Genomic DNA, 27,092 nt, shown 5'->3' with positions numbered 1-27,092 from the left:
GTATGGTAACACTCATTGTTTCACTTTCTCTATGTATATAAATCTCCTCACTGTATTTTCCACTGAATGCATCCGATGAAGTGAGCTGTAGCTCACGAAAACTTATGCTCAAATGTGTTAGTCTCTAAGGTGCCACAAGTCCTCCTTTTTCTTTTTGCGAATACAGACTAACACGGCTGCTACTCTGAAACATGTTAATGATTATTAACCATTGCATTCTTTAGCCCGGAAGATTTTGCATTGAAGTACAAACCTGTATCTTATCATTCTATAAAGCCGCTTGAACAGTATGAATAACTTTTTTCACCTTGCTCCAGATATTACAATTAAAGCCAAGTTTCAGTTTAGTTCATATTGTTTCATAGTAATTTAAATACCTTCATGCTAAGCATTAAATTGTGGGTGAAAATGCTGCATCAAGTAGCAAAGACACTTGTCAAACATCGACACGATAGCTTTGTATGAATAGTAACTCTTTGCATTACAGTAGTACCTAGACACCAAGGTTTGTGGCCCCATTGTACTAAGCACAGTTCAGACATGTAGTAAGAATCCTAGCCCCAAAGAGCTTAATGACAAGGTGGGAGAAACTATTTCTACTTTACAGATGAGAAATTGTGGCACAGAGAAACTGACTTGCTGAAGATTAGGTAGGGAGTTTGTGGCAGAGCTGGAAAGTGAACCCTGATTTCCAGAGTCAAAGTCAAGTGTCTTAACCACAGATCAGTGTTTTTTTTCTGATATCGAACACAAATCTGTTGCAAACAGTTACCTATTGAGATATTTCTTTAGAACTAGAAACTAGTTGTAGAAATCCTTCTGGAGACTGAATGTGAGTGCTTGAATAATAACTGAGGCTTTTTAGGTACCTAAGCCTGGGGACTACTAGCTTTATTTAGTCTTAAGAGAGGGGAAAACATCAAATTATTCATCATGTCTAACTTTTCAGGTACCAAAGCAGTCTGATCTGCTATGTCAACCTGATAACTCAAATCGCCAAGTTGAAAATCCGGGTGGAAAGAAACAAGTGTCTTACAGAACAGAAATTGTTGGTGGTGTTCCCATCATTACACCTACTCAGGTAATAGCTTCATAACAAGTAAGGAAATGTTATTAGTGGAAGAGTTGTGCTATGTGTCTGTCTTGTCAGGATACTCTGAGATACATTATTTTATCAATAATAAATTTGTCAACCCATCCATTCTCATCCTCATACTCTCATAAGCTTGCTTTTTAAATTGTTTACTTGATATGGTATCTAGGTGTCTCTTCAACTGTTTTACTTTTCTGTGACTGTATGAAAGATTACACTTTTAAGTTTTGACTTTTTTACTTCCAAGAATTAGACCCCCTATATGAGTTTGAATTTCTTGGCGTGAAATGAGTTTCTGACATGAGCAATGTCAAAGTTGTTCAAGTTAGTCAATTACTGAAGTTAACTGATATATTTGTTTTTGCATTTTGCAGTGGAGAAAGGAAAGATACTGATTGGCTCAGAAAGCCAACATTTTTATAAACGGTGTGCTAGAAACCTGATTGAAAATAAAAAGTTAGTAATGGTTAGATCTAAAAGTAGATGCACAGTAATTCTACTGAGCTTGACAGTCTGTGTACTATCTTATACTCTTAGGTCACATTGGGGGACTGGTTGTTCTGAAGACTTGCATGACTGGCCCAAATCATAGTTTTGGAATTATCTAGACTGTTGTACTCCTAAACAAAGTCACTCCATGGATTAACTTTTTTTAAAAGGAGTAAAGATTTTGTTTCTTATGTCTTCAACATACTATTTTTAATTGCTTCATCTGTTTTAATGTGTTCATAATCTGTTTTCAAACTGTGTAGTTTTGAGCAGTGCCTGGAGTACTCCAGTAGGCCTTATGTAGATAATTGTCACATTGATATTACTGCTGTACTGCAGTGTCAAGTATTTGCTGCTTCTAAACAAATCAGAGATGGGGTTTGTGGGTACAGGGTGAACCAAATACACTTTCATTTTCTGTTCTTATATCACTGGGCTTTGGAGCAAACGCTGAACATCCTGAACCTTTCTCTGATTCATTCTAGAAAGAAGAATTAAATGAATGTGGGGAAGGAGATGACAGAAATTACTTGAAACGGTCACAAAGCCACCTTCCTTACTTTACTGCTAAACCTCCCCCAGACAATGCTGTTATCAAAGCTGGCTATTGTGTTAAACAAGGCGCTGTGGTAAGTGATTTGGAGAATAATGCATTCCTCTTGTGAAGAACAGAGGCCCCAAAGTTATTACAGTTACTTTGCATATTATACTGAGGTCAATTGATACTGATCTTTGTTTTTTACCAAATAACACTAATGTTGTTAAAATATTGAGGGTAGTTAGAATTAGAATTTTATCAAATGGGTGGTGATTCAGTAGTAGTAGTATGTGTTTTATCTCTGTATTGGTGGTATTTCAACTTTTGTGGGGATTTTTTGGTGCTTCCACTTGTTTTTGTATTAGTTTAAAATTTAAGACCTTTTGGAGAGGAAAACATTGCTGCACATGGGTTTTAGGCTAAGTGTGTAATTAAGGGATGCTCTTTGGCATGAGAACATGCAGCTATTTTTTGTAATGAAAAGTGTATAGAAGGTATTTGGACTGAAGCAAGAGTTTACTGCATTCAGGATTTATGAAGCGTGAAGTGGTTAGGGAAAGTTTTTAGTTGTTCTGTGTGGTTTAGAGGAGCAATCGTGCAATTCCAAAGGTGTGCAGGAGATTGGTGTGTAGCCAAACAGTTCAAGATTAAGGGATTTAGCACATGCTATATTCAAAGTTCTGCAAACTTGCAACATTGAAGTCTGGGAGCATGAAACTTTTTTTATCATCAGAAGCAGGAAATCTGCCAAAGTGGCAGCGGGGCCACTAGATGGCCAAGCTGTTAAAGAACACTCAAGGAAGACACGGGTATTGCGGAAAAAGTAAATGGATTCTTTCTGTCAATCTTAACTGCAGAGGATGTGGGGGAAATACCCATATCGGAGCTATCCTTTTTGGTTGACAGATCTGAAGAACTGTCCCACATTGATGTGTCAATAGAAGATGTTTTAGAACCAATTGATAAATTAAACACTAAGTCACCAGGAGCAGATGGTATTCACCCAAGAGTTGTGATGGAACTCAAATATGAAATTTCAGCTCTACTAACTGTAGTATATAACCCATTTCATAAACAAGTCTGTACCAGATGACTGGAAAGTAGCTAATGCTGATTTTTAAGAAGGATTCTAGATGCAGTTCTAATGATTATAGGCTGGTGAGTCTAACTTGAGTACCAGGCAAATTGGTAGAAATTATAGCAAAAAACAAAATGAGACATAGATAACTCTTCCCTAACAAATTGTGTTTAACACAGCTTTTGTAAAGGTAAGCCATGCCTCACTAACCTATTAGAATTCTTTGAGAGTATGAACAGACGTGTAGACAAGGATGACCCAGCTGATGTAGTATACTTGGATTTTCAGAAAGTCTTGGACAAGGTCCCTCACCAAAGACTCTTACAGACACTAAGTAGTCATGGGATAAGAGGGAAGGTCTCTCATGGATCAGTAACTGGTTAAAAGATAGGAAACGAAGGGTAGGAATAAATGGGCAGTGGAGAGAGGTAAACAGTAGGATCCTCCAAAGATCTGTATTGGGACCTGTACTGTTCAACATATTCATGATCGGAAAAGGGAGTGAATAGTGAAATGGCACAGTTTGCATGTAATATAACATTATTCAATATAGTTAAGTCCAAAGTTGATTGCAAAGGGTTACAAAGGGATCTCACAAGACTGGGTGATTGGGCAACAAAATGGCAGATGAAATTCTGTGTTTAAGTGCAAAGTAATGCATGTTGCGAAAAATAATCCCCGCTATATGTATATAATGATGGGTTCTAAATTAGCGGTTACCACTCAAGAAAGGGATCTTGGAGTTACCATGGGTAGTTCTCAGAAAACTTCAGCTCAGTATGCAGCAATGCTTAAAAAAGCTAACCATGTTGGGGACTATTAGGAAAGGGATAAAAAATAAGACTAAGTATCATACCTTGAATAAGGTTCAGAGAAGAGAGACTGAAAAGATTAGGGCTGTTCCACTTAGAAAAGAGATGTCTAAGGGGTGGGGGACATGATAGAGGTCTATAAAAACATGAATGGTGTGGAAAAAGTGAATAGAGAAGTGTTGTTTTCCCACGGTACAAAAACTAGGGGTCACCCAATGAAAAGAATGGGCAACAGATCTAATACAAACAAGAGGAACCTGTGGAACTCATTGCCATGGGAGGGTATGATGTCCAAAAGTATAATTTGGTTCAAAAAGGAATTAGATAAATTCATAGAGGATAGGGCTATCAGTGCCTATTAAACAAGATGGTTATGGATGTAACTCCATGCTCAGGGCAACCCTAAACCTCTGACTGCTAGAAGCTGGGAAGAAAAGACAGGGCTGAATCACTCCAACTACCCTGTTCTGTTCACTCCCTCTGAAACTTTGGTATTTGCCACTGTAGGAGATAGGATAGTGAACTAGATTGGACCACCCAGTACAGCTGTTCTTATGAACTTGTTCTTCCTTTTTATTTTAGAAGGACACCAAAGAAATGCCACGCACAAATAAGTTTAAAATGATGCTTAGGTTGCATGGTTAGACTCAAATCAGAATGTCCGTTACAATTGCGTGAAAACTTTGTCTGCTCTTGTGCGTGTGCATTATGTTAGTATTTACATTATCTTGTTTCTCAAACACCATGTAGAAAACTCATTTTCTAATCTGAGATGTGTACGCAGAAATACTATGTTCATTAGACTGAAGTAATATGAAAAGTATTACGTGAACTATATGTATAACACAGTCCATATTAGGTGTGCAACTTACAATAACAGTGAAAATTTGTTCACTTACAGGCTGCATAAATTCATGGCCAAATTGCCTTTGTAGTATATGAGTACTGGCCAAATTATTCAAATATATGAGGTGATACTGTTTAAGCAGTTTAAGTAAAAAAATCTATTAAGCCATTATCACATTATTAGTGGGAAGGGTGTAAATATAAACCCCTGTGTTATATTAAACATTTTACTTTTTGATACCAATTTATATGCAAACATATTCGTTCTTTTTTACTCATAGTTTAAGCGCTATGTAGTAGAAGTACATACTTTCTTCACCACCACTATTCAATGTACTTTCCTGCTTACTGTCTTCATAGTTGACTGGCGGCATATTCCCTAGTTTTCTTTATATTTCTCTGAACAGAATAAGGTATGTTTCTGGCCTATTCATATCTGCAGTGTTGTTGTAGCCGTATTGGTCCCAGGATATTAGAGACAAGGTGGGTGAAGTAATACCTTGTAATGGACCAACTTGTCCCTTTCACCAAGAGGAGCTTTCAGTCTTACACGGAGGTCTTCATGTATTCCTATTTTTTGTCCCTCTCGGTTTACCCTTATCCCAGTTTTCCATTCAAGTAATCGTATCATTTTAATCCCATTTGTTATTCCAGGTCATTTGATGTGTATGAAGTGAATAAAGTACACGTTTGATCCATGCTACCTGTATGTAGAATGTCAGATAGAAAGTGTATATTTCAGATTTGTCCACAGCACTTTTGGAACAGATTCCTTAAATCAAGGAATATGGACCTCACTTCATCAGTGGTAATGTGTCCTGTATAGTATTGTAGTTCCCTAAATTTTCCCCAGATGCCTTTTTTCTGTTCTCACTCGTTTCCAAAGAAGCATCTAAACATTTTTTGCCACTTTCTACAGAATGATGAGTAATTGAATTACCATACTGCTGATTTCACAGACTTAGCGGCATTGTGATCCTTAAGAAAACCTTTCCAAGTGTAATTCTTGTGAAATTAAATCTTAGACTTTAGAGAACAGGATATGTGGCTTTAAAATCTAGAGTAATGAATGTAGTAAACATTATTCCTATGTATAGGAATAATTGGAAATAAAAGTGTGGCAGTTCAAGAAATATCCAATAGCTTTTTAGTAGGAATTGCTAAAAGTAATTTCAAAAATAAAAATTGGAAAATGCAGCTTCCATATAACTGCTAATGGTTCACTGATGTATTTTTCAAAAAACCTAGCTAGACTGAGTGAAAATTAAAGGGAATCATGTATTGCTTGGATTACAATATTTTCTTTTTTTCTTTTAATAGATGAAGAACTGGAAGAGAAGATACTTTCAGTTAGATGAAAACACAATAGGCTATTTCAAATCTGAACAGGTATGTTCCCAAATGTTATATGTAGCTTTCAAAAGATGTCTGGAAGTAAATTTCAAAAATACACACTGAAGGTTTCTTAATGATCTACTTGGTGTCTGAAAAAGTTCAGTGCTGCTTTTGTAACTTTCTGTAATTCTGTTCTATATTTTCAGTATTTTTTTTTATGAAAATAGGTCATCTGTTAATGATTTCTTTGGAAGTTTAATTCTCTGACCTCGCAATCCGCTGCTTTTGGGACTGATATGGTATTGTGGAGGATTGATCTCCAGTAAGGAGTAATAGTAAATAGAATGAATTTCTAAATATGCACAACAGGTGTCACTCATTTTGCATCAGTATTTTGTTCCTCTCATGCTTGGTGGATGTTCACTGCATTATAAATGATTGTCTTAAGAAATGCTGATTGTGAAATAGAGAGTCCAAGCAAATGTTAAAAGAAGCACAATGCTGTATTTAAGCTTCCCTGCATAGCTGCACAGTTCCTCCTGGCTTCCTCTCCTGCCTTGACATGGCCTCTGTCAAAAGCAAATTCAGAGGTATGCAGCTAAGAAACAAACATCCTCTCTCACTGGGAAGGTCAGCTGGCTTTCTCGGCAGAGTGGACTTTCTGCCTTTTTTGGTTCAGTCTGAATGGGACTGCCTCAGCTACTCACCCCCTGGTAAGAAAGGAAGCAGGCAGGATTGGAAAAGAACTGACAGGGAAGGAAGGGCTTCTTGTCAATCTCCATCAGGAGGGAGTGAAGCTAGAAGGGCTGCATGCCAGATGAAAGACGGTACCAGAATCCCTATAGGTACCAGCAGCCACATCTCAGATCAGCAGCTTAGCTGCTTTCTCTTCTTCCCAGTCCTCTTCACTAGTGATCCTGGATGGAAGGCACCAGAGACCACATGGATGCTGCCAACACCAGTGTGTGATAAGGGGCATTTGGCCTCGGCTCTCACCCCGTCATCTCTATAACCCTGCTCCAAAGAAACCTACTCATGTCCTATGCTGTGACATTCAGGGGAAACAGATCTATCTGGCCCATATGGATCCCGCATGCAACAATGGGGTGGAGCTGCTAGGGAGCCCGTTCTTGAACATCTGGTCAGTATTTTCCATGAGAGATTGTCAAGGGGCCTATGCTGGGGAAGGGGAGACAAATAAGCCCAGCCTCTCTGAGGATGGGTTGATTGCTCCAAAAATGTTTCCAATAGCTAGCAATCTCTGAGCCCAGTTTTGCTCCTACTTCTGAGGCATGATTACTGGGACAAACTCCTGAAGGGGGGAAAAACCATTGCATTTTCCCCTGCTCACCTTCATAGAGTGCAGCAGTGTGGATAATCCTCAGTGTCGGGTTCTCTTGCTCACCTTCATGGAGTTCAGCAGGGCAGGTCTATTCTGAAAAGACCACATCATAGACATGCTTGTTCCTCTAGGTATGCATGCGCACATACCCACAAAGCCCAGCAGTCCAGATCAGAAGCTGTGTTCCCTTTAATTTTTTACGTCCATGTGCAGAATGAATTTTATGTGCACCAATATGGAGGTGATGAGGTGTTTGGGGTTCAGGCTGTCCTGGGGCTACAGTGGGGAGAGAGGACTCCCCGCAGCCCTCTCTCGCTGCAGCAGCTCGGGGCCGGAGGAGAGGTCTCTCTCCCCAGCCGCGGCAGCTCCGGCTGGGCTGGGCCAAGGGAGGGGCTCCACTAGACAGCAGCTCCGATGGGCTTTGGGCGGGGCGCCTCTCCCGGCTGTGGTAGGTCTGTGCTGGGGCCGGTGGGGAGGGGTGTCTCTCATCCAACTACTCCAGTGAGCCGGGGAAGGTGCGCTTCTCCCCTGGTCACGGGCAAGGCCCATGCTGGGGCTGGCAGGGAGGGGTGCCTCTCCTCTGGCAGGCATGCAGCTTAGAGGGAACTTAGGTTAGAAGTATAGACTCTTTCAGGCAGAGATGTACAGAATATTGTGAAACTATGCTGAGGAGGTCTGCAGCTGCCTCTGACAAACTTATAGTAATATATCCTTCCTTCACCCTGGGAAGGTATAATGAAGGGGGTTTGGGTCTTCCTGTCACACCTAAAAGTCTGGGACGGTATCAGACTGTCATTCCCATCATCAGACTGGGATCCCTACCAGACATAAATGTGGGTATTTTCCCTGGTGATCAGGAACTTAGCATTTCTAACTGGGGGAGATATTTACCTGTAAGAGTGGTTTTGTCACTCTGCAGACCCTTCACAGGCAGCCAAGTTCAGGCAAGTACCTAAGCCCCTTTTCTTTTTGGCATGAAAACTCTCAGGTTGCATCAGATTAATCAAAAACAAACGGTGAACTGTTATAACACTCTAAGGGCCCCCACATGCTTTCACAAACAATGTAACGTGGATGGCCCCGTGTCTCTTGAGAAGAGGCAACTTCATTGCCTCTGCATGAGATGAGCATTGGCATTTTACCTGCGGAGAATGAAACAGATCAGAGACTCACCCAGACTGTTCGTTGTTATTGCCATAGAACGAGTACATGGACAAACTGTTCTCTCAGAGAGTCTCTAAGTGGATCTACTGTCAGTTGGCACAGCTTCCTCCTCCACATGGGATAAGGGCTCACTGTACATAGGGAGCCTCAATGGTATCACTTCAGGAAGTGCCTCCGCTTGATATTTGCAGGGCAGCTACGTGGAGTTCCATCCGTACATTCATGAGACATTATGCCTTGGTTCAAGGCTCCTCTGCTGACTCATCCTTCAGGACAGTGGTTCTACAAGCAGCTGTACAACATGGAGCTTTGCATCCTCCTCCTCTCTTGGTATTGCTTGTCAGTCATCTGTGGTGAAATAAAACATAGGGACCAGCACTCGAAGAAGAAAGGGAAGTGTTATTTATCTAGTTTTAACTGGAGTTCTTTGAGATGTGAGGTTCCTATCTGTATTCCACTGTTCCTATTCCTTTCCCTCTGCTTCGGAATATGACAAGATTCATGGTAGAGACGGAACTGGAGAGGTAGTCGATCTGCCCGACTCCTTATATCTTTGGTGCAGGGGCACAGGTGGAACACTGGAGACTGCTTGCAAGATTTCTCCAGTCTCAGGTGCATGGCGTACACTTGTACTTCACAGTGGAATACGGATATGGACCATGCATCTCAAAGAACTCCACAATAAGGTAAGTAACTTCCCTATGCCCAAAGGAGGTACTCATGTGGTTATACAAGAATTGCAGGAATATCTTTATCTTATTCCCAGTCTGAGTAACCCATGAAAAAGCCATGACATGAATTAAATCATTCATCTACTTCAGATCAGCACATTACAATCTCTGCTCCTCATTTCTATTTCTAGCCTCAGAGGTTTGGGGACAAACAGAGCAGGGCCCTACATGAAACATCTAAGTAAGTTTTTATAGGAGGCTTGTCTTCAAAGAATTTCCGTTTTACCATCCTCAAGACAACTCTTTTATGTTTTGCAGCTGTCTGGCAGCTCTCTTCCCATAGTCAGTCATTATCTTTTGAAATTACATGTGCTGCCAGAGTCTTTCTCCAGGATCATGGCAGCAATAATATTGGCATTAGGGAAGAAGGAAATTCACTTACCAGAAAAATTATCTGGGAAGAGAGAAGGATTATGTACACAGAGAAAGCTGAAGTAAACACATTGAAACGGTTCCTGAAGTATCTTGGATTCAGGACAGATGCATGGTGCCAGAAAAGTCAGTCGTAGGCCTGGGCTGACATTGAATACGATCAAGTGCTAGGTTTCACCTCAGAAGATTAACAGATTATGATTTCCATAAAGGAAAACAAGTGGCATCTTCAGCTCTCATAGAGATCTGCTGTTGCAAAATCAGTCCTCCATCCAGGACCAAAGATGTTTGAAATAAACACTTGGAAGAAGCGTAAGCTCATTGGGGCAGGGACTGTCTTTTTCTTCTGTTTGTATCATGCCTCGCTCAATAGGGTTCTGGTCAGTACTAGATTTGCCATGGCGCTGGGCCCACAATCCAAAGGGGCCCCGGCCCCGCCTGCTTTTCGCCGCCGCCCCCCCACCCCCCCCACCCCCCGCTTTCTCCTGTGAGGGCAGAAGCTTGATGCTGCCGGCTCCTGCTGCAGCAGGGCAGGCTCTGCTGCCAGCCAAGTGCCTCCCCAGCCTCTTCCCTGCACGTTCCCTCCCCTCCCCCACTCCCTGCTACCGATCAGCTGTTTGGTCATCCAGTCATAGCCAATGCCATTTTCTTTATTTTGGTAAGAATATAAGAACGGCCATACTGGGTCAGACCAAAGGTCCATCTTGCCCAGTATCCTGTCTTCCGATAGTGGCCAGTGCTAGGTGCCCCAGAGGGAATGAATGGAACAGGTAATCATCAAGTGATCCATTCTCTGTTGCTCATTCCCAGCTTCTGGAAAAGAGAGGCTAGGGACATCATCCCTTCCTGTCCTGGCTAATAGCCATTGATGGACCTATCCTCTGTGAACTTACCTAGTTCTTTTTTGAACCCTGTTGTTCTCTTGGCCTTAACAACATCCTCTGGCAACAAGTTCCACAGGTTGATTGTGAAAAGGTAGAAATCTTCTCCATGCCTTAGTGCCCAGGGGAAGATAGAGGAGATATTTTATCTGTTTCAGATGCCAATATTTAACGGAAGATCTTGCTTCCCAGGCACTGTGGAGGCACATTTCTATGAAATTTCCATTGTAACGGATCTGTGGGCCTTAGCAGAAAGAATAAGAGAACTTGTCTGTGCTACCTGAAAATTTCCTTTCTTTGAGTAATAAGGTTAACAGATCCGGCCCTCCGTGTAGACAAATGGATCATCCTGAACAGATAAGGAATGGAAATTAGCATCCCAGGATTTGGGTGTTTGTTATTAAATGGAATTTAGTATGCTCTGTAGGAGAAATCATTGTGCTTTTCCGCAAAGTATAGTTAACAATCTATAGTTTAGGGTAAGTAGATTTGAATCATCCTGGCTGTGCAATTTCTCACTGAAGGTAACTTCAGGAGGTAGGGCATTCCCCTGCTGCCAATGAGAGACAGGTCTTGTTCTTCCTTGAAGCTGCAAGTTGTCAGAAATACCTATAAGTAACCTTAGTATTAAAAATAAAATTTCAGGTAAGGAGAGAGAAACTTTCTTATTCCCTCCAACAGCCACATGGTGGCACATGAAACTGGAAGTTGAAAGGCCAGTGCTGAGGTTTATTTAAATGTTCAGGAAATAGACCTACCTATAACGGAGAAATGGCCTGAAGTAAATAGGATGAAATTCAATAAGGACAAATGCAAAGTACTGCACTTAGGAAGGAACAATCAGTTGCACGCATACAAAATGAGAAATGACTGCCTAGGAAGGAGTACTGCAGAAAAGGATGTGGGGAAAAGGATGTCACAGTGGATCACAACCTAAGTATGAGTCAATTGTGTAATACTGTTTCAAAAAACATGAACATCAATCTGGGATTTATTCGCAGGAATGTTGTAAGCAAGACATGAGAAATAATTCTTTTCTGTTCTACTCCAAGCTGATTAGGCCTCAACTGGAGTGTATTGTCCAGTTCTGGCTGCCACATTTCCAAAAAGATGTGGACAAACTGGGGAGAGTCCAGAGAAGAGCAGCAAAAAAAGGTCTAGGAAAGAGGTCTAGAAAACATGATTTCTAAGGGAAGATTGGGTTTGTTTAGTCTGGAGAAGAGAAGACTGAGGGGGGACATAATAGTTTTCAGGTACATAAAATGTTATGATAAGGAGAGAGAAAAATTGTTCTCTTCAACCTATGAGGATAGGACAAGAAGCAATGGGCTTAAATTGCAGCAAGGGTGGGTTAGGTTGGACATTAGAAGAAACTTCCTAACTGTCAGGGTAGTTAAACACTTGAATAAATTGCCTGGGGAGGTTGTGGAATCTCCATCATTGGAGATTTTTTTAAGAGCAGGTTAGACAAACACCTGTCAGGGATGGTCTAGATTGTATTTAGTCCTGCCATGAGTGCAGGGGACTGGACTAGATCTCTCGAGGTCCCTTCAAGTCCTACAATTCTGATTGTGTGATTACTGTGCCATGCTTTGGAAAGAAAGAGGTGGCTTAAATCATGGAGATCCTCTTGGACTTTATCCAGTTGAGTATAATGGGTAGCTACACAAAGTTCCAAATAATAATTTAAAAAATAGTTCATAATGCTTTCATGCTTTAGAATTTGCAGAGGCGTTCAATGCTTGTGAGAATGAACAAAGTCTTAGCTGGAGAAAGCCATAATGAATCGCTGCCTTGGAAGTCTCCCTGTAGATCTCTGTTATTGCAAATCAGTCCTGAGTAACAAAATCCTGGTTTTTGAATCTTGAAAGAAATTAGTCCACTGAAACCTTTTTCCTTTTTTGCAGGAAAAGGAACCTCTCCGGATCATACCTCTTAAAGAGGTCCATAAAGTTCAGGAATGTAAACAAAGGTGAGAAAAATTAACCATTGATGCAAAATTCTGAAGTATCACAGTAAACAGTGTTGTTGGGGCTAGAATGTAGGATCAGCCAAACGATGTGTGGCTTAATTCCAATTAGTTAATTTAGATACATGTGTGATAGTTGGTGTATTTAGAGACAAAAGATAGCTTTGTATTTAAGTACCCTGTTGTATCTAAACAGTGCAATTTATGATGCATAATATGAGATCTCGATATTGAGGCTTGCACTGCGTGATCCCTAGCAGTGAGTTAAGGTCAGAATGAACCATAAACGACAAAATCAAGGAAACAATTAAACCACTAATATCAGTATATTTTGAAGTGAGGCTGGAACCGAAATGTCTACTTCGGGTATGTGTTGGTGAAGATTCTGCTGTAGGTATGCTTGCACCTCACATACATGAGATTGGAGTCTTTCTGAATAGCAGTGTGTGTCAGGGTCATGCGTGTGCCCTGTGCCTCCTTGTGCTCCCTTGTGATAGCAATAATGTGACCCTGCCTCAGTTCCTTCTTACCATTCGTGGCAGACCGCAGAGTCTCTGTTCCTGATTGCATGGATGCTGGCAGGCAGAGTACCACTGAAAGAGACTGCTCCTTGCAGATTCAGGAGATTTTCTTCTACAGAACGGAAAACATCTGTGAAAGATTTGCGCCTCAAAACGAAGGAGCTTCCCAACACAGTCTAGACCCTTTGCAGTTTCTGTTGCCAAAGATCCTTTACTACTTGCTGCATTTAAAAATAGCCTCTTGTTCAGCTCCATCAGTGTCCACCTTACGACAGTCTCGACTTGTTACCTTCTAGTGCAGTCGTGCTTTATCTTCTCTGACTCACCTGTGCCCAGGTTCCTCACGAGCCCGTTGCATGCTTACTGCCAGGCATGCACTGGGATTCCCTCCACGGCTGTTCCAACTCTGTTTATCCAGAACACTTTGCCCAGTTCTGGGAGACGACTTCATCCAATTCTCTGGGTCCAAAATGCTCGGTTCGACTCCAGATTTCGTCACTCAGGTTATTTTGTTTGGCACACAGCAAAGCTACACTTGAGTGGATCAGACTCAAACATAGGGCATGGGTATAGGGCCTACCATACATCCAAAGTTACATAGAAAACCTCTTCCTTTACATACATTTACACATTATTGCATTATATGCTTCATGATTGGCTTGGTTACTTGTCAGAAACTAATCCATGTACATCCCATTCTGTTCATGTAGAATCTGATCTTTACATCATCTCTACATTCCTAACTCCTCTTGCCAATTGTTGGTAAATGGTTTCCTGAGTGTTCTCCCTCTTATCTTAGCAGGCTCAGACATTCTGTCTTTTCAGATTACTGACCTGTTAACTTACTTAGCACAAATGTTGTTTTCATCCTCATGATGTGTTTACCTCCCTAATTCTATCCTACAAGAAACGACGCCTCACTCCAGAAGTTAATTGCTCATGTCAGACCGGTCCTCAGCGACATTAGGGACCCTGTTCTGGCATGGGATCTCGATATTGTCATCCTGAATCTTAGGGAGCCCATCTTTGAACCTCTTTCAGTATGCTCTTTGCACCAGATTACCCTCACCCTTTCTGGTTGTGGTCACCTCAACTAGAAGGATTAGAGAGCTTCAAGCACTCATGGCTGAGCCACCCTACATTGTTTCACAAGGAACAGGTATTGCTGAGAGTAGAAGAAGCTTCAGACTCTGGATGTCTCCAGATCCTTATTTTATTACTTGACAGAACCAAACTATTCAGACTCTCTGGTTATTTGTAGACATAGCTGTGTTTGAAAGGTCAGGCTTTTTAATTAGAGGATTCTGTCACTGAGGTCATAGCTTGCGTGACTTTCTGGGACCTCCATGACTTCTTCCACAGCGGCAGGGCTGGAGCAGCTATCAGCCCTGGGGCCGCCAGAGCAGTGGCCCCAGGGCTGAAACAGCAGCCGGGATTGGGTCAGCCCCCCTGGGGTTGAAGAGCAGTGGCAGTCAGCCACTGTCACAGGAACAGCAGTGGGGCTGGAGCAATGGTAATCCGCCCCAGATGCAGGAGCAGCGGCGGTGATGGAGCAGCGGGCTGGCAGTGAGCCCCAGGGACGCCGGAGCAGTGGGCCGGCCCCCCCTGGGGCTGGAGGAGTGGTGGTCAGCCTGACTTAGTCCCCCAGTCCTAGGGTATTTTAGTAAAAGTCAGGGGACAGGTCTGGGGCTTGCCAGTTCTGGGTTTAACCAGCTGGCTCCTCACCCCCATTGGCCTTGGTTTTTACAGTGGTTGGGATTTGATTACCTTGGACAACTAGGGCCTAAGCACTGTCAGATCAGGTTATTCCATACAGTTACTTTCCATATCGCCTCCCCACCCTATCTCTTTTGAGAGGGGTCCCTGAAGAGAGACTGCATCTGGGGGCTGTAGAGAAGGTCTGCCTGCATCATTAGGGGCAAGGTTTCTGCTCCTCGTATCTCTGGTTCTCAAGTCCAAGGGAGGGATGAAACCTATACTTGACCTTTGCAATCTTAACAAATACATCATGTACATGAGATTCCGTATGGTCACACTAGAAACTATCCTCTCCACCTTAAATCATAATGACTGGTTTGCTACCCTGGACCTTCAGGGTGCTTATTTCCATGTAACAATCCTTCTGAGTCATAGGAGGTTCCTTAGGTTTGTTGTGACTGTCCGGCACCACCAATACACCATGCTGCCTTTCAGCCTATCTTCAGCACGCTGGGTTTTTTCTGAACACAAGTGTCTGGTAGTGGTAACAGCATACCTCAGGAAGAGAGGAGTTCCTGTCTTGTATCTGGATGATTGGTTACTGAGGGGTAGGTCCAGAGCGGAAGTCCTCACTCATGTGCACTTCATACTACACCAACTCAGTCGTTGAGATCTCATCCTAAACAGCGGGAAGTAGGATTTGAATTCTCAGGGAGGGTTCTGGCCACTCCTCCCCTATGCTGTTAAGAGGCACAGTGTTCATGCACAGCCCTGATGGAGATGGCTATTCAGAAAACTGATCTCATGTCAGATACACACTGACTGCAACATCTTGAGGAACCACATTTACTATAGGGTAAGTAACTATTCTTTGTATTTGAGATTAAATTCAAAGTTAAGAATTTGCCAATAAAAGTAAAATGCATTCCATCAATGTCATGGGGGTAATGTACCCTGTTGCGGGATGTGAGTCGAGGTGAAAAAGGGGGTGGAGGAGAGAGAATTTACCACCTTTGGTGACTGTGACCCCTCGCATTCAGGGGAACGAGGCCTAGCAGCCAGAGTCTGAGGCCTCCCTTTTCCTCAGGTCAGTGAGGCCTAGCGGCTCAAGTCCTTGATCTCCAGGCACTCATGCTTAACTTTCACAGTTCTGGGCTGTGGTGCCTAATACCTTGGGCAGGTGGTGCACCCAGCAGTAGGCTGGGTAGGTGGACCTGGTCCCACCCTACTTCACCAGGTCCTAACCCAGTGCCCTGTGAAATCAGTAGTCCTGGTTTCAGGTTCCAACCTCCACAAACACATTCCCTGAGCTGCTTTCTACCTGTGATTCCAGCTCTGGCAGTTCCTCCAGGGCGGCAGCTGCTGTCTGTCTCCCTCTATCTCTGCGAGTCCACTGAGGACCCCCAGTCAACTGGTGTGTTTGGCCTCCGCTGTCTGGGGCTTAAGTGGCTTTCTGGCAGGAACCTGTACCATGTGTCTGCTCTCCTTCTCAATCAGCCCAGATTGAGCTAAATTGCTTTCTTTTATACCCAGCTGGAGCATGCCCAGCAAGGGCGAAGGGGTGTGGCCTCCTGAGCCTGCAGTGAGTGATTAACCCTTGCTGGGCTAGTGCAGGGTTGATACATCCCATCACAATCAGTCATATAACTTTTCCTCTAATAACTGCTTGATTTCAATTACTTTGATTACATTGATAGTGACTACCAACTCATCAGGAAAGATAAAAGTTTAATTTGAAGGGTGATGGTTACAGAGTTCTGCATACTCTGATTTTCTAGTTATAACATTGTTTTTAAGTAGAGCAGTTTAAAAATCTAAATTCCTATTAAGTATTTGTTTTGTTTTGTCTTTGCAGTGATATAATGATGAGAGACAATCTCTTTGAAATTGTAACAACTTCTCGAACCTTTTATGTACAGGTAATCTTTCACTCTGGGTAAAACCAGATCATTCTGCAAGAAAATTAAGCATAAATACTTTACTGTTAAAATTGTTTAAATACTTGATTTTCTTGAGAAAGTAGTCTTCAGTCTTCCTCTCAGTTGCACATACATTGGTTGTGAAATACTATAGTATTTCAGACCTTTCTCCAACTGTCTTTTCATGTTAGTGTAGGTTTTCTTCTTTGCAATTTTGTTCTGAAATCCATATGAGAAATGTCAGATTTGCAAGCAAGAATGAATTACTATTGAAGTTTATGAAAGTCCTAAACAGCCTGTCCTTTATTAACTTAAATACTTTTTTGAGTTGACATTTGGCATGAAGTTATTTGAATTCTATAGTGTGAGGTCAATACACTTACAAAATTTGTATTTTTAATTAAATTATTACATTTTTATTTATAGAAAATTAGTTTTTCAACTCACTGTGGATTTAAACTACAGAGATCTAGGAGATTAATGGTCAAAGATTCAAACGAGTAACCTTAACTGATGAATGTGAACTACTGCAGTGTAGCTCCAATAGCCTTTGTTTGTAATATCTGTCTAAAAAATGAACTTTCACTTTGAATGTTCTTGATTTGTTGGCTGTATGTGGTGCTTTCACAACCAGAAAATACTTCAGTGATTCTTGCCATATCTTACTGAACACTTAACAGTACATCCACAAAACAATCTGCTCACATATCCTTACCAGGCTGATTTTAAAAACTATACATACTTTACTTGTTTTAAAAATCAAACAAAACCCACCAAATTTACAGTCTCTCTCCAGATGTGTGAGAGTAGACTTTAGCAAGGTAGCTTTAATGATGATATGTTAGAACATTCTTCCCATATGCCCGAATGAGGAAGTTACATTTCGGAAATAGAGTTGAAACCAAAGAGTTAGCAAAAATTTGTCCCCAGATCATTTGTTTGTGAAACCATTGGTAGGAACTTGTCACTATAGGGGTTCTTCCTTGCAAGTTCTTGACATAAAAATCTCCAGAGTAAGGTATTATGAAGACTCTTTGTTCCCTTTATGCAAGATACTGTTGTTCTTATATGAGGTATTGTCAGCTGCTGTTTTATAATAACTTGGTCGATTTGCTAATGCAGAAATTGGATGTCTTATCACATTAATGAATTTCTAAACAAGAAAAAGTTTTTTGGCACATTGTGTACATCTGTCCTTTTTAGTTGAGGGTTAAATAATTATTTAATAGGATAATGAACATAATGGAGCAGTTGTTTCTTTTTACCATTTTTCTGCTTACTGTGAGTTCTGCAGACCATAGACCTTTTTAGAATTCTTTAGTGAAGACATGCTAAATGTAGTGGAGAACATATTTACCATATACCAGCTTCATTTAATTTTACCCAGATAGAATCTGGGCTTTCAGCTGTCAAGAGATACTAATGAATTAGTTTCAGAGTAGCAGCCCTGTTAGTCTGTATCTGCAAAAAGAAAAGGAGTACTTGTGGCACCTTAGAGACTAACAAATTTATTTGAGCATAAACCAAGTGAGCTGTAGCTCACGAAAGCTTATACTCAAATTTGTTAGTCTCTAAGGTACCACAAGTACTCTTTTTCTTTTAATGAATTAGTGTAGCTCTAAGAACAACTCCTAACTTGGTATCTTGTCTCGCTGCAATGTGCAAGTTCCCAGACACTATTTTATGACTGATTTGGTTAGAAGGTTTTAATATGTTCTTGTCAGCCCACTGTATGCTTTAGCAAGGTTTTCTTTTGTTTGTTGCTGAATATTTATTCTGGCATCACATTTTAAAATGGTTCAGTGAATATTGGACTGCTATGAATTAAGTATCTTAATTGAAATACATATTTCACATTACTGGTAATAGTGAAAGCCCTAGACCAGCTACCTCAAAAATGCGATTAGTGCAGTGCTTGTTTCAGTAATATTACTTCAGTCACTACTACTGCCATGTTTTGACTCCTTGTTGAATCATTGAGCGCTGAATTTAGATTTGTTTTTAGGCTACAGCAGCTATTTGTATAGCATTTCAGTCTAATGTAATCAGCATATGTGCAAAGAAAGTGTACCAAACTCTGCAACTTCAGATATATTTTGAAATATTCCTATGAAAGCAAATTGATGAATGGGGATCTTGTGTTTATATCCCAGACACACAGCTTTAAGATGGAATTAGTGTTGAGAATTAAAATATTGTCAAGAATTTTTTAAAAAATTTCAACTGCTAAGACCCAAGAAATTAAGAGTTAAAAGTTATATTTAAAAGAACCCCATACATGTGAAAGTATGGAAATAGGTAGTTTGAGTTACCCTCTCCACAAAGCCCTTAATTTTAACCTATTAATACGTGCCCTGAGCTAAACAGAAATTGACAACTTCATCAATCCATACTGGTTCATTGATGACTAAAAACAAGTGACAGACAACAAAAGCAAAGAAAAAATTACAAATTCTCACACTCACACTCACTCTCTCACACACACCTTTCCAATAAGAAGAGACAGTGGAGTTTGAGAAGCAATGATTTGTCCCAGTATGGTTAACTGGAAAATATAGTACTTGTTTTAATAATTCCAGTTGTTTCCTATCCTATAATGTATGGATTGAGATAACAATCAGTTGGTTGCTGTGTGCGTGCACCAATAAGGAGTTAGGGGATTGATTCTTCTAAATAGTATGTTAATTTAATCAAAGTAAGAACACAATTTATTTTCTGTATCATCTGAAGTGTGTGTAATACAGACTTTTTTGTACAGTGTGTTGGCATGTGTTCTATGTAGTGTTTTGAGAAGGTAGATGAATAATTTTCATTATCTGCAAATTTGGCTGATCCCTAACTTAAATACCAGACCTTTTCACTCACTCTCAGTGTGTGTGTGTGTGTGTGTGTGTGTGTGTATATATATATATATAGCATGTCACCAGCAATAAATCATATCGGTTACTTTGTGCAGTATTTCACCAGATCCCTCACCTGACCACGTTAGTTTCTGTTTCATAGGAAACAGCAATAGTGAAGAAGAAATATGAGGGTGTGGTATTGGACAAGTCCCCTTTATATACATCACTGAAAATGCTGTGAGAATTACAATGATCACCTTTAAAAAATAAACCAACATGTAAATCCAATTCTGATGGAAATGTTATCAGAGTATTGACCTGGAGGAGTATTACAAATATGATGTAATAATCTTGGGTGATTTTCACAAGTGTCTGAGTGATTTAGGAGTATAAATTCCACTGAAAACCATGGACACTTGTGCTCCAATGTCATAGGTAGTTAGAAAAATCCTACCCCTGCTTGCCAATGGGAAAGAAAGCTAGGCTGGTCATTGTATTCCTAGACTACCCATATAAACAAACAGCATCTTCACCCAGCTTAAATAGCCATCTAATGTTAATTTAAAATTTTTATTTCGATTTAGGCAGACAGCCCAGAGGACATGCACAGCTGGATAAAAGCGATCTCTGGGGCCATAGTGGCACAACGGGGACCGGGAAGATCAGCAGCTTCTGTATGTGTTTGATATGTAGATAATATATGGCCTCTAAGAGGTGTCAATCTAGTACAAGAAATTCTGTTTTGTTCCTCTTTCATCTCCCTTTCCCCCAGTCCTGTAGTGACATATCTCCTTTGCATGAACTTTCATGCATATTAAATTTGCATAAAATATTTTGCATTTCTAATTGAGTGCTCATTTCGTGTTATCTGTATGGAGCTTTGTATGCATTGCATTGTCTGAAACGTAAAGACAATGCAAGTGCTGAGTATGAAGATTTTTGAGTTCAGTATGAGCTCTTACCACTAAGCTTTTACTAGCTGAAGAACTACAGTGAAACTTCGCTAATTCTGGCGAGATTTTTTGCTAATTACAAATTTTGCAATCAAATTATATAAAAGATTGATTAAAAATTATCTTGGGTCCTCAGTTTGCACATCCTCGGGATTAACTATTGGCCATATGTCACGTTAGCAGCTGTGGTTCCAAACTGAATGCGTTTTGGGCCGGAAGGGGATTGCAAGTACCTCCTATGAATTAGAAGTTTTGCTGTTGGAGACCCAGTGTGAATACCATCTAGCATTACTGAACTGTGTGTGTACAACTGTGACCTAAATCATAAGTTGTTAAGCATGTGGATGTCAGCATTCATATATATTTTTCCATTAGGACCTACATTAGAAATGCTCAGATTTTTTTTACAGATTATTGTATTTCATGCTAAAGATTGTAATAGTGTCAGTGTCATCAAGTATGTCCCAAATTATCATGGAATACTTCACAGTTCAGATGCTGCAAGGTATGGTTTTCACTTTTTTGCTATGTGATATTTTGTAATAAACTGAGTATATCTACCCCCATAATACATTGGAAATCTACATTTTGAAATCTGGCTATTAAATGTGCAGCAGTCACATAGATGGTGTGCTAGTGTGATTGCTATCAATTGATCTAAACACTAGTATTTGCAGCTAGTAATTTTATAGCTGCTTCGTGTTTTAAGTAAAAGTTGCTATCACAAAATAGACTCAGTTTAAAAGTTTTCTGGGGGAGAGGAAAAGAGGGAGATGGGTATTTTGTTAGTGTGTGTATGCTTTGTGGTGGGGCTGACTAAGCAACCTAGCTATAACTATTGGCAACACTTTCTCTTTTTCCTCCCTCTATTCCCTTCTTGAAGTATGGGTTACTCTAATCTTAGCTTTGCACTGTGTTCCAGATGCGGCAGGCCAGAAGGCTGTCGAATCCTTGTATACAGAGGTATACATCAAGAACTGGTGAATGCAGCACGTATGTGGGCTCTCATGTAAACTTGCCTTCTTAACAGAGGGCTAGGATTTAAAACGCTAATGTACACTATGTAAAATTAACTCTTAATCCCACTGCTTTTTTCAGTTCCCGTTATTGAAAACTAACTCATAAACTACTTCACACCACTCATTAGGTTTGCAGTTAAGTGTTACCTATTGATTTCTAAAATAAATTTGTTTTTTTAAATTAGTAATGGCAAAAACAATGATGCTAAGTCATTTTTCACATTCAAAGTACAAACGTACTACCCTAAAATACATAAAATGCAATTTAAAGAGAAAAGTAATTAAAATTTTGATTAATTTGCATGAGAGTTCATATTTCCGTTTTTTACCTTACAACTTTGACACCTTGTAACAGCAAAAATACAAATAAAAGCTATCCCCAACTAATACAGATGTGTGCACACACACAAGCATCTTATAACTGCAATAATTGGAAGGATAATATTGCAGCCTGATTTGCATGGCTTTTAAAACTCATATGCATGAAATTATTAGCCAGAATATAGAAGGGGTTGTTACTTGTAACTTGTACATTATGTTAAAAAATATTTTAAAAAGTAAAGCAGCTTAATGTCTTAAACTAGGAATTTATCAGAGGAGGTAGCAAAATCTGAACAAAAGTAGTTTATTAGAAAACTTGGCATAATGATTCAGCTTTCCCATTTGTGTAACTGAAGTTACTGATGAAAATAGATCGGAATGCCAGATAAATCACTGAACCATATAGCACAATTGCTTTTTTTATAAACAATGTTTGCTATTAGAAATAAGTGGTGTGGCAAGTGGGCTATTGACCATAAAAACATGACAAAATAATGTAAAATACTTTCCCTGGAATTGCTCCTAAAAACAATGTGAAAGGCCAACAAATTAAATTCTTAACACACATATCCTATTATGATGCATGTACAAATGCATAATAGCTCTGAAAATATAAATATTACCTATTTAATATATTGGTCATGTTGATTTGGCCAAACCAACACTGCAAACTTAATTATATCTATAAATCTATCCAATACCATGCTAAATTAAACTGACAATTGATATGAAAATGTTTTCAGATCGTTGACATAGAGGATCTCTCTTTCTTTGACAGACCTATTATGGTGATTTATCAAAGTAATTATATTAAAGTCAAAAGTGGCATAAGTATACGCTAGCCTATCTGAATCATAATGTAATAGATAAGGATAGTTTGATTGCCCCTTTCTGACAAGAAGGTATTTAAATAGTGGTAGATTTATTGCCTGAATTTGACTCTTCCAAAATTCTCATTCAACGGAATGGCAAGTATCCATAATAAGCACTTGAAAATGACTTCTGTACAATTAGTAGCTTGAGTTGTTCTGAAAAATTTTTTTTTTCAGTATTGCTCTTGCAGTTTAAAAAAAGACTGTTTATCTAGATTCAAAAGCATTATTTTAAGTATATTTTCTAAGATTTCAGCAATTAGGTTTCCAGAAAGGGATTTTTGAACTTCTTACAGTAGTTAATTCATCATATTTTGCTCGGTGGCTTAGTAGAATAAAATGGAACAAAAATAGGAAATAGATCAACAGTTGTCAGTGAACAAAAGTGTAACGTGCTTTAACTTGATTCAGCAGAGTATTCTAAGGGGAGGGAGCAGTGAGAGTTCCACAGTGCTTCAGATTTTGGGATGTGAATATATATAATATATATATTTGTATACCAAATATCCTTTGAAAACACTTTTCTCTTGCAATTAGTTTTTCATCTATGACATTGAAGATGTGAGCTTTAACGTGTATTGAAAACAAACACAATTTAATTGCCATTAAACATATTAGTAAAAAATCAGTTTGGGCTTGCTAAACTCTCTTGTATCAAAATGTAAAGAGCTGCCAAGCTTGACTTCAGGAACCTAACTTAGTTTCTTCCGCTGCAGTGGATGTTTGCTATCACATACAGCAGTAAGCTCACATTTAAAAATGCATTGCCTTGGGAAAGCACCCACTTCCTGCTGCCATGGCTGATGCTTTGCTTTCTTTTTCTGTTTTCTTAGTTTACAGAGTAAAGTCTGGAACTGAGTTACTAACATGCCATTAATAACTGACTCCATCTGACAAACACTTATCCTTTTACAGGAGCATTCCAGCTTTTCTTCAGAATCCAGCTATGCTTTCTGTTTTGCCAACACCGCAGCCACCTCACATTCCACAGCCTCTCACAACAACGCTCTGGTCTCAAACCTTAACGCCAAACGCCTTGCCTTGGAGAAGCGAGGATTTCACGAATCTTTTACCAAGGCCAAGCCAGGGAACTTCAAGGTCCAGGCTGTCCCTCCAAGAGAACCAGCTTCCAAAGTGACTGTACAGAGCCTATTGGAACCTCAAAGTAAAAATGGCACTCAGGAACAGGATCCTGGCCCAGTGGATCTGGATGATGCAAGCCTTCCAGTCAGTGACGTGTAATAATGGAAGTGTTTGGAGAATGATCCATGTGTTTGGTCCTCTGATTTCCTTGGTCAGACTTGTAGCCAAAGAAGATTTTAGGAAGAAAGAACAAAGAGAATGGAACACTGATTTTATGTATGTGTGTATAAACATAGGTATGTGTATACACAGGTACATGCATATATAATTATATATATTAAATAATTATATACTGCCTTCAAATTAGGGTCAGAAATGGACCTTCTGCTTTTTTCTCACAGCCTGATAATAAATCACTTTCTAATAGGAAGGGGCCAAACTACATAGTTAAGATATGTACTGCTGTCAGTAAATAAGGTACCAGCAACTCTTTATCCTCAATTTGGCAAATCTAAAATTACATTCAATATTTTAATGCTATACTATAGAAAATGTAATGCCTACAAATGTGATTATTTAATTTCATTATAAACCAGATTAAGACTTTATGCATATGTGAGAATTATTTCTCTCCTCTTCTGAAAATGTTATGACTTTTTCAGATACTGGGATATGCACAAAAGTCTCTTTCGTTCCTATCAGATCAATATTGTTAACTGAAATATTACCAGACTAAGAATTCTACGCTCTCTTAGAATTCTAAGTATATGGTGCTGTAAAATTCACATTAGAATAATAATGCTATTTTGAACTTTAAGCCTATTTTTGATGCTCTCCTAAAGATGAATTGCAATTTTTTTGCACATTTGATTTTAATGGACCACCTACACTGGTGTTTTGGATGGGGGGTGGGAAATCAGACTACTACATCTTTACACCTTTGAAGTAAACCAGTTTTATATTGCATTACATTAAGCTTTGCTGCAATTACTTTGTATTAAGTGTCTAAACATATACTGTTTAGGATTACTTTTTTGAGAGATTTTTTTCTTATCAGTACTTTGTGAACAGTTCTTGTTTCTATATTTGGATCAGTGAAAGACCTCATTTATTTAGTTTGATGTCAAAATTGGTACTGAACTGTTTATAGTCATGCAATTGTGGCCTGTAATTTTGGTGCACTAATAATCTATTAAAGTGCCTGTGTTTTTTCTCATCTTGTTAAACATTTTGAGACTCTGTGTACACGGACCTTATTTACATGGTTTTGAACCTTGGGGTGAAATTATTTTGAGTAACGTAGTTCAAAACAATTATTTAAAATAGAAAATCTTATGCTAGGGATACCAGCATGCTGGTATTGCATCTACTAGCTGTGCAATATGTGATTTTTATAAAACTGAATATTTGTTACATGTGTGCATTGTTATGGGTTCAGTGATGCAAACAAAAGATATAAGAACTTTTACATTTCAAATATTTGATTAGCTTGAGCATGTACTGGTTTCATAGTTAGGTTTTAAAAATGTTTGCTGTAACCAAAAAAAACCAACCAACCCCACAAATTCCATATGCTGCTGCTTATTGTGATTCACATTTCCCACTGTTGCAATACTGTTAGTCTTCTGGAACTTAACAAGTACATATCAGAAAAGTCCATCTTTGCTCCAGCTTCCAAACTGACTTCTGACCTGAGAGATAGAGGGTTTTTCTACAGTAACTTGTTGATCCAAGGATAGAGTAATTGGTGTAATGTGAGAATTAAATATTATCTAGTTTCAAAACCATTACATCAGCATCTTCAACTTTTTAATCCTTAAACTAACCACTGTTTTTAGGTAATAGTATTTGGAAATTACACTTTTTCATTTTACTCTTCAACATCACATGAAAGCTAGTGCAAGGTTGAAATTATTGTGGCAGTCTAAACAAGTAGTGTAGTTTTTAACTTGTACCAAAATAAGACAACAGTTCTTTGAAAGCTTATTTTTCACAAGTACACACTGTGTGGGAGACACTTTGAATTGAAATATTTTTACTATCGTTCTCACATTTAAAATCACTTGCTCTGGTACAGCTTTGGCACTGCATGTTCGTTTTACTATATTTTGGTATTGGCAGTTTTATGTATTAGGTGGAGGTAAAGCAGCTCCATTATGGGACTTATTAAAATTAGAACTACTCTTGTGGTTCAGTAGCATAGGAAAATATATTTGTGGTTGGTAATTGTCAGGGTCTCCTATTTATCAGTACTTTTATAAATCTATAAAAATTGTTAAATTATTTTAGAACCAGTGCTATTTCCTGTAAATATGTCACATTTAAATTGTCAATAAATCAGTTTGGATAACTTAAAAGAACTGTTGACATTTTTTATTGGACCATTTACCAGAAAAGGATACATCTTAGCATACGAGTAAAGTGATTTCTTGTCCTTTGGTACATTGCATCTTCTGTTTCATTCTTCCACGTTTAATTGATTGAGCACTCTAATGGCTTCACGTAATAGGGTATACTGGCCCCAAATCTTTAGCACCTGTCTTAACGAATTGCTGGAGCACTGACTTCAAGGTACAGTTAAATCACTCTATTAACCCATCAGTTTGTAGGTGGTAGACTGAGGCCTTGTCTACACTATAAAGTTAGGTCAACATAAGCCACATTGCGTTGACATAGTTGTGCATGTTTCTATGCTTAAATTTGTTTCCTACTGATGTAAATGCTCCGTTACTGCAGTACAGTAACACCACCTTCCTGAGTGGCGTTGAGCCATAGTCAGTGTACTCAGGTTGATACAGCGCCTGGGTAGACACTGTTACTTACGTCAACCCGAGCAATCCTCCAGCAGCTGTCCCACAATGACCGACACTCTGGTCGCAACTGTGAACTCCACTGCCCAGGGGTCAGAGACTGGAAGGCTGCACACCCCTTTAAAGCCTCACAAAGTTTTGAAATGACTTTTCCTGATTGTCCAGTTTGGTGAGCAAACTAGCCGCTCTCCATTGTGTGCAACTGCACACTCCAGACATGCTCTAGTTTGGAGTGGACAGAATATTGGCTCTCCGGGGCTTGTGGGAAGAAGCGGTTGTGCAAGCACAGCTGCAGACCAGCTGTAGAAATGTGGACATGTATGTGCACGGGGGATGCAGGAGAAGGGGAAGGACAGGGACCAGCAATAGTGCCATGTGAAAGTGACGGAACCACATCAGGTGT

The 27,092-nt window shown here is 39.6% G+C and overlaps 1 protein-coding gene across 8 annotated transcripts in view; it reads left to right on the top strand.

Annotated features, from left to right (window-relative positions):
- The window catches only part of PLEKHA1 (pleckstrin homology domain containing A1), an 82,460-nt gene extending 56,224 nt beyond the window's left edge, over positions 1-26,236 (top strand). For 4 of the 8 annotated variants that reach the window (XM_007064208.4, XM_027826633.3, XM_043550416.1 and 1 more), the window contains 7 exons: positions 950-1,081; positions 2,068-2,211; positions 6,177-6,245; positions 12,589-12,653; positions 16,725-16,788; positions 20,216-20,305; positions 23,712-26,236. In XM_007064208.4, coding sequence (XP_007064270.1) covers positions 950-1,081; positions 2,068-2,211; positions 6,177-6,245; positions 12,589-12,653; positions 16,725-16,788; positions 20,216-20,305; positions 23,712-24,038 — 891 coding nt within the window. In that variant the 3' untranslated portion in view covers positions 24,039-26,236. Of the gene's footprint in view, positions 1-949; positions 1,082-2,067; positions 2,212-6,176; positions 6,246-12,588; positions 12,654-16,724; positions 16,789-20,215; positions 20,306-21,506; positions 21,578-23,711 lie in introns of all 8 variants that reach the window. The other 4 variants (XM_043550418.1, XM_027826634.3, XM_043550417.1 and 1 more) reach the window with 2 other exon arrangements.
- The last annotated feature ends 856 nt before the right edge of the window (positions 26,237-27,092 follow it).

The sequence above is a fragment of the Chelonia mydas genome, chromosome 7 (genome assembly GCF_015237465.2).
Source record: "Chelonia mydas isolate rCheMyd1 chromosome 7, rCheMyd1.pri.v2, whole genome shotgun sequence".
Classification (NCBI taxonomy): domain Eukaryota; kingdom Metazoa; phylum Chordata; order Testudines; family Cheloniidae; genus Chelonia; species Chelonia mydas.
The sequence above is the reverse complement of the archived record's forward strand: the minus strand, read 5'-3'. Positions and strand labels throughout refer to the sequence as shown.